The sequence below is a fragment of the Protopterus annectens genome, chromosome 9.part0, assembly GCF_019279795.1.
Source record: "Protopterus annectens isolate FY-2018-M chromosome 9.part0, PAN1.0, whole genome shotgun sequence".
NCBI lineage: Eukaryota > Metazoa > Chordata > Ceratodontiformes > Protopteridae > Protopterus > Protopterus annectens.
Genome location: NC_056743.1, coordinates 659297721 through 659316951, shown reverse-complemented (window position 1 = coordinate 659316951; position 19231 = coordinate 659297721). Strand labels below are relative to the sequence as shown.

The 19231-nt window shown below is 36.4% G+C and overlaps 1 protein-coding gene across 1 annotated transcript; it reads right to left on the bottom strand.

Moving 5' to 3' along the window:
• Window positions 1-2908: 2908 nt before the first annotated feature.
• Window positions 2909-13485, bottom strand: LOC122811418 (lymphotoxin-alpha-like). Its single transcript, XM_044083249.1, has 4 exons — window positions 13183-13485; window positions 11228-11276; window positions 10515-10583; window positions 2909-5209 (listed from the first exon to the last, which is right to left on the bottom strand). The coding sequence occupies exons 1-4, from the start codon at window positions 13369-13371 to the stop codon at window positions 4809-4811; spliced, it is 708 nt and encodes a 235-aa protein (XP_043939184.1). The 5' UTR covers window positions 13372-13485; the 3' UTR covers window positions 2909-4808.
• Window positions 13486-19231: the final 5746 nt, after the last annotated feature.

The window sequence follows — 19231 nt, the reverse complement described above, 5'->3', positions numbered from 1 at the left end:
CTGATGTAGTGATAAACCAGAAGCTAGAAAATAAGAGCTGAATAACAGGAAAAAATTCCAACTCCAAGAACGCCAATACTTTATTTCAGCAAAGCTTTCGGATACAATTCCTTCTTCAGTGCAAAATACAATCTATAACATTCTTTCAGTTTTTATAAAACTAGATTCAGATCATGTGAGCACGGCCAACTAATCACATCATCTCTATAATAATTCAATTAACCATTTTAGCTTAAAGGCATATCAATTCCTTAAAAAAACTTCCCTAAAATACTTAAAACATACTCTCAACATACTTTCAACTTAATTTATAAATACATACCAAATTAAGTTGAGAGTATGTTCTGTATCTAGTTTTATAAAAACTGAAAGAATGTTATAGATTGTATTATGCACTGAAGAAGGATTTGTATCCGACTGCTTTACTGTAATAAAGTATTGGCATTCTTGGAGTTGAAATTTTTTCCTGTTACACAGTGCAAAGTTGGCACCACCTCTTCATGGAGAGAGGCAGTAGTATATAACAAACATTCATGGGTACATGTACATTTCTCTGTAACCTTATTTTTATGCTGTGCCTCATGGATGCAGCCAGGTAACATATATGCCATCATGTACACTTTTTAAAAATAACTTATTTGCTTGGTGCAATGAAATGTGCTACAGTTTTTTTTTTTTTTTTTTTATCTGACTTGCTTATCATGGTTTGTGGTTATGTATTTTATTCGGGTTCCTATTAGATGACCGAAGACGCATTCTTTCAAATGCGTTTTGGTCGAACTTGAAAAGGCAAAATGATGAAACGGCATATAAGTGAATTCTTTCCCTGGGAAAGAAATCGCTTGGATGCATCCGTTACTTTGCCATTTTCCTCACTGTAGTGCGATCTCGGAGTTAGTATATTTAAGTGGGGAAGGTGTGGGGGGACAGCCCCCCACTTTATGTTATGTTTTAAGTGTTTTTTTTTTCTTTTTGGAACAGCAATTTTTTCCCTTGGAAAAAATTGCTGTTCTAAGCTTTTGAGACTGTAAGCTTTCACTTACATGGGGTCGATAAATCATCATTCGCTTTTCTAAGCTATGATTTAAAATAGACGCTTTTATTCAATAGCTTTGTTTTTCAGAATGTCTGTTTTTCTGGTTGTTTAAATAGTTTTTTGTTTAAGGCTGTTATTTCACAATTCTTTTCATTATTACTAAGAAAATTTGAGAATATATATTTTCCAGAAATGTGCATGGTCTGGGTTCAGATAGAGAAGTTACATTGGGGCTGTGGGAGATTCTGGAAGCTCTAATACAATTTTAAAACTCTTGGCTTTAACCTGGCTTTGCAACATGCCTATGTGCTAGCTTGCATCTTTTATTGTTTTCCTAGCTGTGACCTCTAAAGTAGTTCCATGCTGATGGCTTTACCATGTTGTATACTACAATACAACCCACTGTTTTTCATGCTGCAGTGTCCATAGCCTCACTACTCTCGCGACACATGTTGCATTTATGATGTTAGCCTCAGTATGTGTGTCATTTTGCATTATATGCAGCACAACACAGACAATGTTATATATGCAGTACAGTTCTGGTTGTATCAGGCTCATTTGCAACATGATTGCATTGTCCACCCTATCAGGGTGCTGCACAAAGATCATTGTGACAGGTATTGTACAACTGGAATGGTATCTAGATTAAGTCTTCTCAATGGCCTGCTACATAGACTGTACTTGTGATGTTGGTGCAGTAGCTGCAAAAAGCAAAGCATCATCTGCACTGTCTAATAATATCTCAATAAGCCTTGCAGATATTGCTGGGGTGTCTGAATGAACTTCACATGTTTAACAGCAGGCACTAACAATGAGGCCAGAAAGTGATTGATGACATTAGTGTTTCGCCGAGTGACAATTTTACACCTCTGGTACACTGATTGTTCCTGTGGCTGGTGCACACAGGTAACTATGAACTTGTTATCCACTAATAAAAGCCAGTGAGGTCCTCTGTCTGCCATACTGTCCCCACTTTAGTAACATATCTATTCTGTAGTGGTTCTGTAAATGCTATACCTACTCAGAATCTTTTATGAAGTTAATGACACATAATCATTCTTTATTTGGCACCTTCTAGAGGCATTTATCTAGACATGGTGCTTCAGTGTTTGCTTGTGTGTTCTTACATCTTCTCTGCACCCAAATCTGTTGCTCTGAGTGACTGTCAACAGCTATTCACACCTTCCTGTTGGGAATATCTGCCTATGTAAGTCAACTATATTCTGCATTACTCCAAACTGCCACCTCAAATTCAACACATTTCTCTATTCACATTTCACTTTTGGCATTGAATTGTGTGGTGCATATATTCATATCTATGCAAAGCAGTGTATTTTATTTGAATCAGCATAACATATTTACAGGTCGATTACAATATCACTCATCAACATTCTCTAGTAGCAGAAAAAGCTGGTGTGTACAGTTAATGATTGACAAAAACATTTTCTAACGTGCGGTACTGCCTTGGATGAATCATATTCCAAAATATATGATTGGCACTGTGTAAGCTGTTTTTAAATGAATAAGATAAATATTAAGAGCAAGGAAGAGACACATAGAAAGAGAAAAGGAAAACAGTCAGAAACAATGGAAAATAATGGCTCTAGAAATATATATATAAATAAAACTTTGAACACTATATTGCATGAACTTCATTTATATTTCCCATATTACAATGTCTCAGAATACAGATAATAGATACATTCATATAAATATAAGGCAAACAAAACATGAAAATATATAGAAATGACAAAATAAATACATAAATTACATAATTTATTATACATGTGATATCAGCGGATATATATATATATATATATATATATATATATATATATATATATATATATATATATATATGTCATTTATCATTTTAACATAAAATATTGATCTTTCACAAAATAAAACTCTATGATAAAGATTATTCAATAATATACCACCCTAAAAATTGAGTGTATTTTATATGTACTCTATGAAATCTCAAAACCTAGAGACAAATAGTAGTTACCCATTTTTGTCAAAATGGATCAGTGCAAACTGTTGGTTTTAATACACAGCACGAAACTGAAATTCTGTTTGAAACATTGCTCCCATTTAAAAGCTTTCAAGCTTCATTGCAGAGATTCCTTCTGCTTATTATGCATCACACAAATTGTTACTTTATTATTTAGTCTTGTTTGGCAGCCTTTTTTCAGTGGTATCTTTGCCAATTTTCTTCATGTTAATTGAAATGCTCATAGGGATATACAATGCAACAGAAGGTTAATGGAATCAAATCCTAGCCTTCAAGACAAAGCCAGCTTGTAGCTTTTTGCTTTAATTGCAGTACTGACAGCCAGACCTGCTGAATGGAGTCTCAGGACACATGGCATACAATATGTTTTATATGTTGATATTATCTGTTTTTTTTTCTCTTTCATAAAATTAACAAATCTAAGGACTAATTGTAATCAGTCATTTATCTCTGCATCAGCCCTTAAAGATAGACAAACTGGGAAGCTGACAGAATTCAGAGAGGGGAGTATTCATGAGCCATGTGACTGTCTGTTTTTACCTGGTTATTTAAATCTTATTTACCTACTGAATCTGCTCACATAGCTGTTAATTGTTAGGTTCCAGGTGGGTTCCCTTAGCTTTTTTTCCCAGCATACCTTGCTGTCTGCAATGTCTAGTTTTGTGTTATATATATCGTTAACAGTTTTGGCTCCTGGGCGGTACTGCCTTCTTTTATTTTAGAAAATGTTTCCCACTTTCTCTTAACTTCATACCACTCCTGCCCGCCTTAGACATTGATGGGATCTCCACTCCGACTTTATCAATGTAGTATTTCCTATACAGTTCTTCACTTTGAGATCATCACATCTGCCTGGGTCCCCATATTGTAATTCCTGGCCTTAATCTATATAATTGATTTCTCTGACTGGAAAAATACTTTGGCCTCTATTATGTATCTGTGTTTGAGTCCATAATGGGACATAATGAGCACTCCACTTATCATCTTTGGCATACAACACAATGTGTGACATTTTTGGTCTGGTGTATAATGCCAGCATTATAATTACAGATTTGGTATCTGACCAGTTATTATATAATGCAGTGTTAGTCTTTTTCAAGTACAACAGTCTGTATCTGTTCCACTGCAGCTTAATATATCACCTGGAAATGAGAGTTAATTTCTTCAGCATCTTTTCATGACAAACTTAACATCGTATAAACTGTTTTACAACTACCTCGACTAATCACTGCAAATGATGCTTCACTTCTCCAGCATTTGCACATTACAGACATAATCTATTATATGCAGTTTTACTGCTGTTTTCAACATTACACCTCATCTTATCATCCAGAAATGAGACTTCACTTGTCCAGCAACTGCTCATTATACACTTAATATTTGCTACTGTACTGTTACCTGGAACACATTTCTTCAGTTCTTCTGCATTTTCAGTAACCAATACATAAAGGTTCTGTCTTAAATTGCTCTTTGAGCAAACAAATATCCAGACTTCTTAGACACCTGGTGTCCAAACTAGCCCAGTGAATAACAGTTTACTAATACTTTATACTGATGTCTGTAACTTGTTTCTCCATTAAATATACCCTGAGGGAAGTAGTGAATACAAAATGACACTACAGCTCTTGGCTTAGTCTGGATGATAAATAATAAATAAAATAAATATACTGACTGCTAAATAGCTTATCTACCAGGCATGTACTAGTCATCTGTTTTGCTATTTTCAAGTTCTGAGGAGTGTTTGCAACAAAAAAGGTTTTACAAAGCAAATACTCCAAAAAAGGTGTGCTCTGCATCTGTGAGAACGCTTTCAACATGATCAGTGTCAGTGGACAGCTCATCCCCTTTGATGAGATCGAATACTGCACCTTGGTAGATGGGCTGAAACCATGTCTGCTTACTAGATGAATCACTGCAGACTGATTTGGTGGCACTCAGAAGTTTCCTGTCAGCAGGATATTGAGCAGAGAAGCGTTTAACACTGTGATGAAAATATATTGGATGCTTATTGCATTTCTCTCTGAAGACAACCTGGGTGTAGATAAAATAAAGTCCACTGGATGGAACCACAAGCTTGTTGTTTTCTAACTTCATTCCATTCTTTAGGAAGGCATGATCAGTTCCATTTGTCCAGTGGAGGTTCCCATTATCTTTTGTAGCTGAATGAGACAAAACAAATGAAACAATATTAGTAAGAAACAAAGGGGAGGGGTGATCACAGTGATAGCAAAGTTATTTATATGTTAAAATAACTGTAAATCTGTAGACATTAGTGAAAGGGATGTCAAGGGTGAACCTTGGTTTGAAACATGATGTAATCCCTAGCAGCTACAGCAGGTAAACTAATGAAGTAGATTCATCCCAGAGTAGGGAACCTAAATTGGTGAAATGTATGACTGAAAAGACGTGCTATGGCAGATTTTACTCTTGAGTCTTAGTCTTCACTTACCATGTTCAGCAGCCGCCAGAGATCAACCATTGACTAAAAGACTGAATGAGATAAACAGAAGGCTATTTATGATGTATGCACATGTAGACTGATATAAGAACAGATGGAATAATAGGCAGACGAAAGGATAAATTATGCTTATATAAATTAGGCAAGTCTGAAGTATGCAGATTTTGGCAGGTGATAATTTATGGATATTTTAATAAGTAACCTGAAACAATTTGCCTAGACAAAGGCTAGTTATGCTCTATTACCCAGAATGCACTTTGGTTCATTATGGAACCCATACATGAGTGCAGGAGAAATGGACAGGAATAAGTAACAAATAATCAAATTCCTTTACAGTCACTGCTCTAAATGCCTATGTGCATGATAAATGCATGTCATGAAGACTGACTGAAACACTGTGTACACACACTTACTCACTTAAGTGAGTAGTCATGGAGGTACAACAAGGGCTGTGCCATTACCTAATAAATGCTGCCAACTTTTAGGTAATTTTGAGTCGAAATATGTGTGCTATGGTAGGTTGTGGGTGGGACAATTTGACCGCTTGGCAAGTAATGTTATGATTACTTAACGATCAGAAAAACAAATGTCCATTGAACTCTATGGAATGTGAAGGGAAGAGACCACATGTCTGCTAAGAAAACTTCCTCAGAATATGCATGTTGTGTAAGGATGGGTGTTTGTCATGTGTTAATTGGGATCAGTAGACTAAAACGGGTATAAAAATGCATTTTTTTAGACTACTTTCACATGTTGCTTCACTATGGCAATCAGGAGGTAATGTGGAAAGTTAACAACTGAAATTCTTGTTTTCTTCACATTTAGCAGTCTCAGAACTGAAGCATTATTCATAAGGGTCAAGTGCAGGAGAGGTAATTGCCTGCTGATGTTGACTGGTACGCAGGTATATAATGGATAAGTACTTTTTCTCAAATATCTTTTTATTTGTTTTTCATAATACCAACACAAAGAGTCGGAACAAAAACTGTTGCTGTTACTGTTTACACAATATGAGCAGATTAATAAAGTTAGACATTTTGGACATTACAATAAAACATACTTCAATTTAGAATCGAGTCTATAGCAGAGGATTACCTTAAAATTGAAATTATGCTTTTGACTCGAATAGTGGTAAGATTTTAAAGTAACATGTTACCTGCACATGCTGGTAGTATAATATGGAATGGTCCTGAAATTCAACACCAACACTGAAACACATAAAAAACTAAACTGCGTATATTGTATATACATAAATACAACAAGCTGTCACCTTGATACAAGCTGTTGCCACTCTTGACTGGTGAATCTATTTAAGATCTTTATTTATCTTTAGCATATATTGCTATTCATGTTAAGATATCAATCAGGATTTTACAATAGTTTCGGTAGTATGCTAGGTTCTTTTGAATTTTTGTGTAAAGTTTCTTAGCCAATATGTGTTTTTTGGCCATGTTTTTATACCCTGTCCACTTAAGTTTGAATCTGTCCAACCAGTTTCTAGCGATATAGGATTTTAGTAGGGCACATAATGTCAATGTGATGTTCTTGTTGAGATTGGAAGGAGTCTTAATGAGCACTGCAATTTATACACATTTTTATGGCTCCAGAATACATGAAGAATGTCTGCTTCTATGTTGGGACAATATGGTGAGTTAGACAGATTAAATCTGTTGAGATGGACAGGTGTATGATATGTATTGTTAAAGATCATGATCTGGGTATAGATTAGTTTCTTAAAGGTGTTTATTTCAAGGTGTTTTCAATGGCTAATTCCTACTGATTTACTGTCAAATTACTACTTTTTACATCCCAGTATTTGGAAAACAGGATTGTATTTTGAAATTTCATTTTAGTTATTAATTTATAAGTGTTTGAGAGCATTTTTTTATATAAGAGCATCTGTCGAATTTGCTGTGCTAATTTGACATCATGCTTATTTACCATGATATCAGTTGCTAGTGTGCTAACTAGGTATATGATTTGATTATTAAGTTGCTATTTATTACTTGCTTTTAATAGGGTCTTGATATTATCCATTCATAGGTTTTGTAACTGGTAAAAATCCCATACCATATGATTCTTTATTAATGGATAATTATCTAAGTTTAACATGGAATTGCCTAGTTTTATCTCAGGATTGTTGTGTATAGGTTGTAGAAGAATGATAGTGTCTTTTAGTTTTAGTGATGTTAGCAATTTCTTGAATATTTCCCCTTTTATTTATTAAAATTGGGTGAATTTTTATTGTCTTAAGAGTTTCTTGGTTTAGGAAGGGAATAGCTCTAGGATTAACTTTAGATGATATTATATTTTAGTGAAATTATTTAATCCATAGTGGATTCCAGTCTTTTCTCGATGGGTCGTAATTTGCTATCTGAATAATGCGACTGGCGCTAATGATTTCATGGTACAACTGGAAGTCAGGGAGGCCTAGACCTCCTCTCTCTTTGGGAACCATTAATTTATGGTAGCTGATTGTGGTGCTTTTTGGATACCAAATTAATTTTGCTAATCAAACTTTTATCTTGCTAAAAAAAAGGTTATTGAGATTTTGATTAATGTGGCATTCAATTGATATAATAATTTAGGGAGTATGTTCATTTTAACGATTGAAGCCTCCAATAAAGTTGATAGTTTAAATTTTTCCCATCTGTTAATATTGCAAATTATATTAGACCAAGTTTAATAGATGTTATTGCTAATCATATCTGATTGTAAATGACCAAAGATTATGCCTAAGTGTTTCAGAGTATATTGATAAGAGACTTAGAGACACAGGTGGACAGTGGTCTCACCTTCGATAACCACATCACCACAACAGTCAGGAAATCCTTCTATTTGGCACACCTCATCACTAAGGGCTTTTCATCCAGAAAAAAGGAGGTCATTGTCCCACTGTACTCATCCCTTATTCGACCCATTATAGAATACAATGCCCCATTTGGTATGTACCTCTCAAGACATCTGCAACATCTGGAAAGGCCGCAGAAATACCTCACTAAAAGAATCACAGGCCTAAAAAAGATGCCCTATACTGACCATCTAAAAAAACTCCAGCTATACTCTGTCACATATCGTCTACTCAGAGGCGATCTCTGCTTAACATACAAGGCCATGTCAAACCCTGAGCTGTTGGACATGCTACACTTAATCCCAATCCCTCAGAGCCACATGCTCCAGGGATCCAAACCTTGTCATCACAATAAACAAAACATGCTGGAGGGATAGGTTCCTGACCCAGAGACTGCCCATACATGTCAAGCAGAGCACCTCTTTGGCCCTCTTCAAAAGGAACCTTGACAATTGGATGGGAGATAGGAAATTCACCCCGGGGATCATGTCAGTCGCCCTGCTAGACAGGGATCCAGGGAAGTAAATAATGTGGGAAGAAATAGCCAGGGAATTGTTATGGCTAGGCTTGTATAGACCCTAGAGCCGATAGCTTAGTACCAACCTATGAACCTGTTCCACTTTGATTCTAGTCTCTGGAAAATAAAATTTCTTATGACCTAGGGGATTTAATGGATATATAATTGACTTGTTAGGATTAATTCCATAATTTGATACTTTGGAAAATTTGTCTATGGACTCCAAGATTTTACCAAGAATCGTATTGGGGAACACAAAATAAATATTAAGGTTGTCGGCAAAAGCTGTGTATTTTATATGGGTTTTTGATATTGAAATAAAATGATGGTATGATCCTTGACTGATTAATAATAGCAGTGCTTTGATATAGAAATTAAACAAGTGTGGTGAGAGTGGGCAGCCCTGTCTGACTATATTAACAAGTAAACATCTAACCTGATAAAAATTGTTAATAGCAAGTGTTGTAGTTGCTTTGTTATTAAGCATTTTAATCATTTTGATATATTCTTGTGGGAACCCGAACTAAAGCCATAAAAAGAAGAGAAAGTTCTGGATGAGTCTGCCAAAGCTTTTGTAGCATCTACTGACAGTGCATATTTAGGGGGATTGTCCTTAGTGCAAAGATGGGATAATGCATCAATGGAAGTGTGTTATCTCAGACCAATGGTAAGTGTGTTATCTCAGACCAATGGCAAGTGTGTTATCCTAGACCAATGGTAAGTGTGTTATCTCAGACCTGTCTCTGACTCATGAAGCCTAGTTGCTCTAGAGATATTCTAGAAGGCATGAATTCTTTGTATCCCATGTGCTAGATTTTTTGAAAGTATTTTCATATCTATGTTTATCAGAGCTATAGGTCTGTAATTGCTAGGGTTAGTGGAATCAGTGTTTGGTTTTGGGATTAATATGGTCTTGTAATTATTGATATAGGTCCAATATTCCAAATTCTATTATATGACTGTATATTTTTAAAAGTATTTGTGAGATTTGCTGTTTGAAGTGTTTATAGAATTCTCCCACATACCCATCAGGACCAGGAGCTTTTCCTTCCCCGGTTTTAGCTTTTCAGTAGCCACTCTGACTTCCTCTACTGTTAGTGGAGTTTTTAGATTGATTGAGTAGCATTAATATGGGGATAATGGATAAGTACTTTTAATTATAAATGTGAGAAGTCAAAGAGACTGCATATATGTTTATCCCTTTATCTTCAGTACTCAGTGCCATTTCTTGTCTTATAACCTGCATATTTAACTGGGCAGTAACACAGTACTTTTGAGTAAAAATAACACATTTCCTTGTTAGCAAGATAGCCTTATGAATGCTGCTTTGAGAGACTATGGCAGCCATTGTCATATTGTTACACTTGTTGGTATCACCGTTCAGCCTGTGGCTCAGAATATGACCCAGATGACTCTGCTGTTTGGGCTGTCAATAAATAAATAAATATCTGGTCTTCTCCTTTGTTAAAAAAAAATATATATATATATATATATATATATATATATATATATATATATGTATGTGTATATATATATATATATATATTCTATATTTTTCTTCTCTGGGCACAGGTTGTAATCAAGGTTAAAAAAAAGAGAAAATTTAAAATATATATGAAAAAAGGGACATTTTCTTACCTACTACTAGATGAGCTGCGGGTTTTGAAGCTGAATTTACAATCTGTGAGTGCTTGAGGAGAGCTTCAGCTGGAAGGAAAATTAACAATATTAGTCATTTTTGTAGTTTTTTATCTTTATTGTTAAATATATTGCAAAAACTTATGTCCTAACAAAATATGCCAAACATAACAACATAAGCATTTTGTGATATCATTTCAAGTATTTATTTCTGGTTCTTATATTTAGACATACATAATACAAGATCTAGGAAGGGAAACATTCAATGCAGTAGAACAGATAACCACAAGCCTTTCCCTAAAAACAGCCTAACCCTTCAGTGTTCACCTTTACCTATCATAATTCTCCCAGTTATTTTATTAACTGCAGTAAGAGAAGACAAGCTTTCTGTTAAAATGAATATTATTTTAAGGTCGCTTGCTTTTATGAAGCAAGTGATGGTTTGATAAATGTTATTTCTTATGCTGGATCATGAAGCTGGCACATGTCTGCCACACAGCTTTCATTGCACTGGTCTTACGTACATGCCAAATTGTAAATACAAGCAGAAAATAGAAGAGTGTAATCAGGTCTCTGATCATAACCAGCTTACTATGCGTTTGAGACATGTATGTAACAATAATAGTTGTATGACTACATTTATCAAAGAAAACCCTGGCTGCTTAATCTCCTAAATTATCCAACATATAAACTCATACAGATAAAATGCTTACCTTTAGGACGAACTGCATATGAACTTTGAAACATTTTCAGTTGTCCAGCCTAATGGGAGATAAAAAATAAAATAAAACGTCAGTGAAATGTATCTAACATTTAGCACTTACTCAGCATGGTGCAATGAAACATTGACTAGACCAAAGAATTTTCATCTGTTCTTATCAAAATGAATACAAAGAAATACATTTATGCATTCAAAATGCAAATATTTAATCACATTGGATACTTTATTTCATGTTGTTTTTCCATCTGTCATCATGATTTCTGTTTATGCCTCTATACATTATGCAAGGAAAATAAATAATGGGTGGTTTGATTTAATTTAAACAAGTGAAAGCTGTATTTCCCATGCAAAAACTTAGGTCATTCCTAGGATTATGTTAGTTGAGAAGTGATTCACTTTTCACATAGTATGTGGTCTAATAAAATGTGGTGGATTCCCAGCAGTGACCTACTTTGATTTAGAGGCAAAAAATCTAGTAGAATAGATCCTTGGATTCTTCAGATTTAAAAAAACTATCAAAAATCTTCAGGATTATTCCATACATTCAGCTTGATTGAAGCGAAGTGTAATCATATCAGAATAAAGACTTACGTAAATAGTTACTTTCTGGTTATAGAGCTGATACTTTTAGTTAAACTAGTTGGTAGCACCAGGAGGTAATCTACCCAACAAAAATCTGCAGCATTAAATTAAAACTTTTAAAATATTTGCAGATGCTTAAAGGTTTATTAAATTAAAACTTTGTTTCCTCAAACAATCTAGTGCATACAAGCATTACATTCATTTTGAATGTAAAATTACAAAATGGTTTGAACTGGCAATACAGACCAAGCATGAGAAAAATCTTAACTTGTATTAGTTACCAACTAAGCTGAGTAAACTATTGCCACATGATAGTTAACATTGCAAGTCATAATGTGAGATGTCATCACTCCAGCTAGACTAAAGAACACCAAATTAAGATGGTGTAGACTGACATTACAAAAGGACCACGCTGACTTTAGAAGTGAATGGCATAAAACTCTGGTTATTATAAAACACTGGGATGATTATTAGGCAGTTGACATCTATAGGATCCTGCTTCATTTCTTAGAGATTTAACACATTTTACTACAATTCTAAGAGCTGCAAAGTCCCACTGCAGCTACGTTATAAGATGCGGAAAGTTTCTGCTCCTTAACAGGTTTTGTATAAATGTCAAACTTCCCAGGATTCATGCACAGCATCCCAGAAGTATTAAAAATAATAATTGGGCATTCTTAACTGTAGCATCTTACTTCCATTAAATAATGCATATTGGAGTACAGTTATTTGTAACTTCTGGTGATACATAATTTTATTGATTTATTCACTAAGCTGTCTATAAATGTGTCTTCATAGTACAGGTTTTAAGAAATAAACAAATACAAAGCTCATAGCCAAGATAAGCCATATAAAACAGATTTATTGATTCATTTCATCAGAACTTCCTGCCTGTTTGATCTGCTTACTTTCTACAGCAACATACAGACCAAAAAAACACACATGCACACACTCGTACACATGCATACACCTTATTCCAGTCAGTAGACATCAGCTAAGGACTGCAGACCTTTTATTCATTTTTCTTGGACTAAAGCCAGGAAGCCTTAGGCAACCGCTTGCATATTATATATATACACACACACACACACACACACACACACACACACACACACACACACACACACACTGATATTTATCTTATCTTAGATCTGATATTTAAGTTATGAAGGCAGTCTCTCTTTTGTACTTAAAGTGCAGGCACTAGACCTTTGCACATTTTTTTGTGTAGTCAGTTGTTTAACATTGAGATTTGTCGTAGGTCACAAGATAAATGCCAAGTAGTGAAAGAGGTCGATCATGTGCAAAAAAAAAATAATTTTACAGCTCCTAAGATGATGACAAGTTGCACAAAAAGGCTCTTACCTGGCTTAGAGTTATGCGCTGAGGAATGATTTCAAAATGTAACAGCGTTAGGATAGTAGTTGCTATACCTAGAAGAATGACAGCACAAATGCTGGTCCATATGCAGCACCTCTTTTTACTCTGTTTGGACTCACGGACAATCAATATTCCACCTTTCTCCAGGTCACAAAGCACATTTTCAGTACTCATATTTGTTTTCTTTGTTCTGTAATTGCTATTAATCTTGCTTTTGTCTTAGTATATATATTTTTTTCTTATTTTATGTATTTTGCTGTGTTGTTTCCTTCTGTTTCAACTTTTGCAGTTCTGTTAATACTACATAAGAATTTTTTTCAGAGCATTTATAACCTGCTTGAAAGCAACAGGAAAATCCCCAGTGACATCAAAAAAGGAACTAAGAAGTGAAACACCCAAAGACCTGATTTGATACATCACGGTACAGAATTTAGAAAAAATAGTGTGAATGCAATTGTGTGGGTGTGGACAACCTCTTTGTGTAATTTTTTTTTTTTTTTTGCTGTTTTTTTCACCTACACATTTATATTGGTTAATTCAATAAGTACACAGGATTAAAATACATTTTGTTGCAATATGATTTTACATTAATCACTTCATATTGCATATACTTAACATGAAAGGAAGTGCTTGAAATTGTCAAAACTGGAGAACTCTTTTTTATAAGTATATTAATGACTGTGATAGACTAGCAAAGAACATTTATGTGATATACAGAACTTATCATGACTGCTTGAAAACATGAACGTAAATATTCAGTGATACCTTTTCAGATATACATTTCAGAGCCGAAGAAGCTAGCGTATAAGTGCTAACAGTTATATAATCATAAACTAAATGAAGTACAGCAAAAGCAGGGGTATACATTTTTCTGATACCAGAAAGAACTCACTCACATTACCTGTGTTTTGTTGTAAAGCATACTGTCACAATATTGAATGATTTAATGCTAAAACTAAAAGCAAGCATGGCTCATCCATCTTACTACTTTAGGTGACATCCTCCAAACACACAGTTATCACACAATTAACACATAATGATCTAATATCCTAGAATAAAGTTTGGAAGCAAGAGTGTACCTTTCCATGAACAGACACAAAATGTATAAAACAGTTGGGTTAAGTTACCTGATGGGACAGCAGTTTCTAGGCTATGGTTCACAAGCCTCTGAAGTCTACCTCATTATGAGGAATGTTTCTCAGTTTGAGTCATAAAAAGACCATGTTCCTCACTATTCTACATCGAAAAGGTCTATCACATTCACTGCTAAGAATTTTTTTAACTAATATTCTTTTAACTAATTTACATGCCAAGTATTATGCGTGGCCGCGGTGGTGCATCGGTTAGTATTGTCGCCTCACAACAAGAGGTTCCCCCATTCGATTCTCAGCTGGAGCGCCTAATATGTGGAGTCTGCATGTCCTCCCCATGGTCGAGTGACATCTAAAGACATACAGGTAGGTGCATGTGCGAATGGGTGTGCCTTCTTTGAAGGTTGAGCATCGGGCTGCCAACTCGGCACAGTAAAAATCCACTGCCAATCATTAGTGGACCGGAGTTCCGCTATGGCGACCCCTAACTGGCAAAAGCTGAAAGACTATGTAAACATGCCAAATATTATTGAATCATATTCCTTCATCGAAAGAACAGTTTATAAATGCAAAGTATAATGTATATTAACTATCATGAGATTTCTTAGTTGAAGTCATTAGCGGGCTGTTAGTTAAGTGTTCCATAGTTTGTGTATTTGTTCCACATTATAAGAGCTAGTGTTTCAACTACACACACTTCTCAAAACTGAGGTGGAATCCTTCAAAGCCCCCGGGCCAGTGGAAAATGTGTCCCAAACCGCAGAATCCTTTACAAACACATTCTATGGACACCTACAGGTAATCATGGATCGTGCTATCTCAAATAAAACCAAGACTCACTCCTCCAAAGGCAGGAGACCTGTCTGGTGGACCCCAGCCATAAATAAGCTATACAATAGAAGAGGAAGCTACTACATGATAGAGCAAAATCCCAAAAAGGGAAAGCATCTCTGATCAGTACTAGCAAGAAACTACAATCCCTCATAAAATCATCTAAGGCCAGCTTCAAAAGAAAAATTGCACAAGACGCTAAAGATAATCACAAGGCCTTCTTTAGTTATGTCAGGAACCTGGGTGGCAACTCCCAGTTATGCTCTGAGTTAGTGCAAAATGACAAAACATACACTGAACCCACAGACATTGCCAACATCCTGGCAGACAGGTTCAGTGCAAACTCCCCCCCCTTCCCCCCCAAAAGAGCAAATGTCTATCCCAACAGAGTGTAGCCTCCCTGGCATCACAGATGCACAGGTGAGAGCTGCCCTCTACAAAGCAAAAACACAGCATCAATGGGACCGTACAGTGTCCTGGGCTGTGTCTTACATGAGCTCCAAGAAGAACTGAACCCTCACATAAAGTCACTGTTCAATCTCAGCCTTACTACAGGATATGCACCCAAGGAATGGCATACAGCAACAGTGGTCCCACTCCACAAAGGTGGTGCCACAACAGACCCCAGAAACTATCGCCTTATAAGCCTGACTAGCCTGGTCTGCAAAGCTATGGAGCGTATCATCATGGAACTCATAAACAAAGACATTGGGAACCTCCAAACACTGGATCCTACCCAATTTGGCTTTGTTAAGGACAGATCTTGCCTCTTGAACCTAGTCAACTTCTTTGAAACAGTCACCAAGGCCATGGATGAAGGGAAGGTAGTCCACACAGCCTACCTGGACCTCGCAAAAGTCTTCGACACAATACCCCACTCGGGCATCATAAATAAGCTCACCAGCTTAAATATCAACCCCTACATCACAAGATGGGTTGTAAACTGGCTCAGGGATAGAACCCACATGGTCATAACTGCAGGTGCCATGTCAGACTCTAAACCAGTTACAAGTGGCGTCCCACAAGGCTCAGTCCTGGGACCTCTCTTGTTCAGTATATATTTCTCTGAGGTACAGGCTAACATGGGAGGACTATGGCTGACCAAGTTCGCAGATGACTGCAAACTGGGTGCCATAATCAACTCACCGACTGACACAAGCATCCTCCAAAAGGGTCTCACAGAGACGGATAACTGGTGCCAAAGCCATGGCCTAAAGTTAAATGCCAAAACGTGCATAGTCATCCCCTTTGGGAAAAACAAAGTGCCCACAAATTACCACATAGGTGGTAATCCATTAAGTACGGAAGAAGTAATTAGGGATTTGGGGACCCAAGTAGATAGCAATCTCTCCTTTGACAATCACGTTGCCAAAGTGGTTAGAAAGACCTTCTATATAGCCCACCTTATCACAAAAGGGTTCACATCTAGATCAAGAGAGGTCATTGTGCCCCTCTACTCATCACTCATCAGGCCCATAATTGAATACAATGCCCCTTTTGGGATGTACCTTACCCGACTCCTGCAGCAATTGGAAAGACCCCAAAAGCACCTCACCGAGAGGATCAAGGGACTCAAACAGATGCCCTACGCAGTTAGGCTAAAGAAACTCCAGCTCTACTCAGTTGCTTACCGCCTACTCAGAGGCGATATGTGCCTGACGTATAAAACCATGTCCAACCCAGAATTAATGGACATGCTCCACCTCAGGAAATCCAAATCCCTTAGAGCTACACGCTCCAGGGACTTAAACCTCAGCACACAAATAAATAGGACATGCTGGAGGGACAGATTCATATGCCAGAGGCTCCCCTCACTCTGGAGCAAAATCCCAGTCCAGGTTAGGCAGAGCCCCTCACTGACCCTCTTCAAGAGAAATCTTGACGAGTGGATGGGAGATCGTAGGTTTACCCCTGGGATCTCTTCTGTGTCCCTACTAGACAGAGGCACAGTAAACTAACCTTAAAAGGGCTATCTTCTGTGACCTACTATACAGAGGCACAGTCAACTAATCTAAAAGGGTGGCAAAAGCCAGACACACTCAGGCTAGGCTTATAAATGCCCTAGGGCAGATAGCCTAGTATGAACCTATGAACCTATGAACCTATGAACATTTCAGAAATGCAAGGTGTGAGCTGTGGGGGTTCAGGAATATGCATGCCCTTATTTTTCTGAGGTGAGACAGACATAAAAGCCAAAGAGAAAGGAAATGCTAATTAAAGTGTGTCAGTCAATCAAAACGTTGTAAAGTTTTGTTGGCTTGTTGAATCATGCCACAGTACCGAAGCTTATGAAGTGATATGCAGTGTTAGAGAAGGTCAGCTGGTAAGAAGCATTGACAGTATCAGAATTGTGCTTTGCCTTTATGTATGAAGAAGACTGTACAGCAATGGCACAGGAGTGACACCTAGTGGAAGGTAGGTGCACATAGATTCAAAATCATAAGAATGCTGAAGAGGCATTATTTACAGCGATGCTGTTGCATAATTCTTTTTTGCTTGGGAGCATATGTGATCAAACTCATCTGAGCGTATGAGAAGAATAATACATGTGGACATAAAAATGAAAAACACTAGAAGAGAAATGCTCAGTCTTCATCTGAAACTAATCTGGGATATTTTCCTTTAGAATGTTTTCAATAGAGTAGGACATGAAAAAAAAAAAAACAAGTGCCCAGGAATAAAATACATTTGTGTTGCAATATGATTTCACACTGAACAGTTCATATTGCATATACCTATCTTGAGAGGAAGTGCTTGAGATGGCCATAAGTGCCACATAAAGAAGGAGAACATAGACAAACTTACTGTACCAAACTGTTCTGACAGAAAATAACTACCTAAATGCTGTAAGATCTGGGCAGTACAAATGGAACGTAGGGCTAGAACACATCCTATCTTAAGATCTTTGCAAATGTTAGTCTCGTGCACAAAAGGTCTAAAGTATAAATATTATGTAATTGTAGAAAATCTGTACTTTTAAGTGAAAATTCATTGAACAAAACTAACAGAACTAGCTGGATTAGTTGTGACATTTTCAAGGTACTCCTGTGTAATATCTTGTTAAGCAATCGTTGTTGCTCTCTTTAAAATAGCATACAAACTACACATTTCCTCTAACAAGAAAAATATGTTAACAGTTCTAAATGCATATCTGACAAAGCATGTTGGGTATTATATGCTGCTCTGACTAGTATCATGTTAACTCTGGCCCTTTCCAGTTTCACCCATTCTGTACATAATAACTTTCTCAGTTTGTGTGTGTGTGTGTGTGTGTGTGTGTGTGTGTGTGTGTGTGTGTGTGTGTGTGTGTGTGTGTGTGTGTGTGTGTGTGTGTTCAACCACTTATGAAAAAACATCACAAAACAAGGTTACAGTGCAGTCAAGGTATCTAGTCACAAAGGAAACAAAGAAAGAAATATTTTTGGAAAGCATTAGAACACTCTAATTGAGGTAGGGGTTGGGGTTAACATAATGGTTAATGCATTTGTCTCACAAACACAAGCCACAAGGTCTGATTCTTACCATTAACATTGAAATTGGCTAGGCTTAAAAGGGCCCACAAGGGCAGCTAGCTTAGTATTTGCCTTTGAATCTATGAACTATTGTATTTAAATTAAATAATAGCAACTTTTCTCTTCTTTTGGTTTCCATCATGGCAGTTTTCTATGTGATCCAAAATTTAAAAAAAAATGTGAAATAGTGGAGAATGACAGTGTCATCAGCTGTGGATGCATACAGGTGTGAGTTTTTCAGTATATAGAAATACCACGACAGCACATGTTTTTACTTATTCTAAAATTGCTGGTATTCCTAGACTGTAATAAATGCAATCTATGCATACAAAATAGGACTGATGAATCCTATTACTAGTATAAGGAAAACTGCCGTATGGTACACCTATGTTATGCAATGTACCAGCTAGCACAGGTACGCATGAATCAAATTCTGTCTACCTCTCTTCTATGGAGCACTGTGACATAACCAAAGACTCAATACACCACAATATCTTAGTGGAGTCCCAGCATTTTTTAGCTGAGTTACACATAGCCAACATGGCACGTCATCATCAAGTCTTAAGTATTGCACTTTAGGGAAGAAACTAGCACATGACC

Excerpts from the sequence above, each read along its gene's own strand:
- LOC122811418 (XM_044083249.1), bottom strand. The coding sequence starts at position 13,371 with ATGAGTACTGAAAATGTGCTTTGTGACCTGGAGAAAGGTGGAATATTG. Across the intron at positions 10,584-11,227 it reads ATATGCAGTTCGTCCTAAAG|CTGAAGCTCTCCTCAAGCAC; the intron begins GTAAGCATTTTA and ends TTTTCCTTCCAG. Across the intron at positions 5,210-10,514 it reads CGCAGCTCATCTAGTAGTAG|CTACAAAAGATAATGGGAAC; the intron begins GTAAGAAAATGT and ends TGTCTCATTCAG.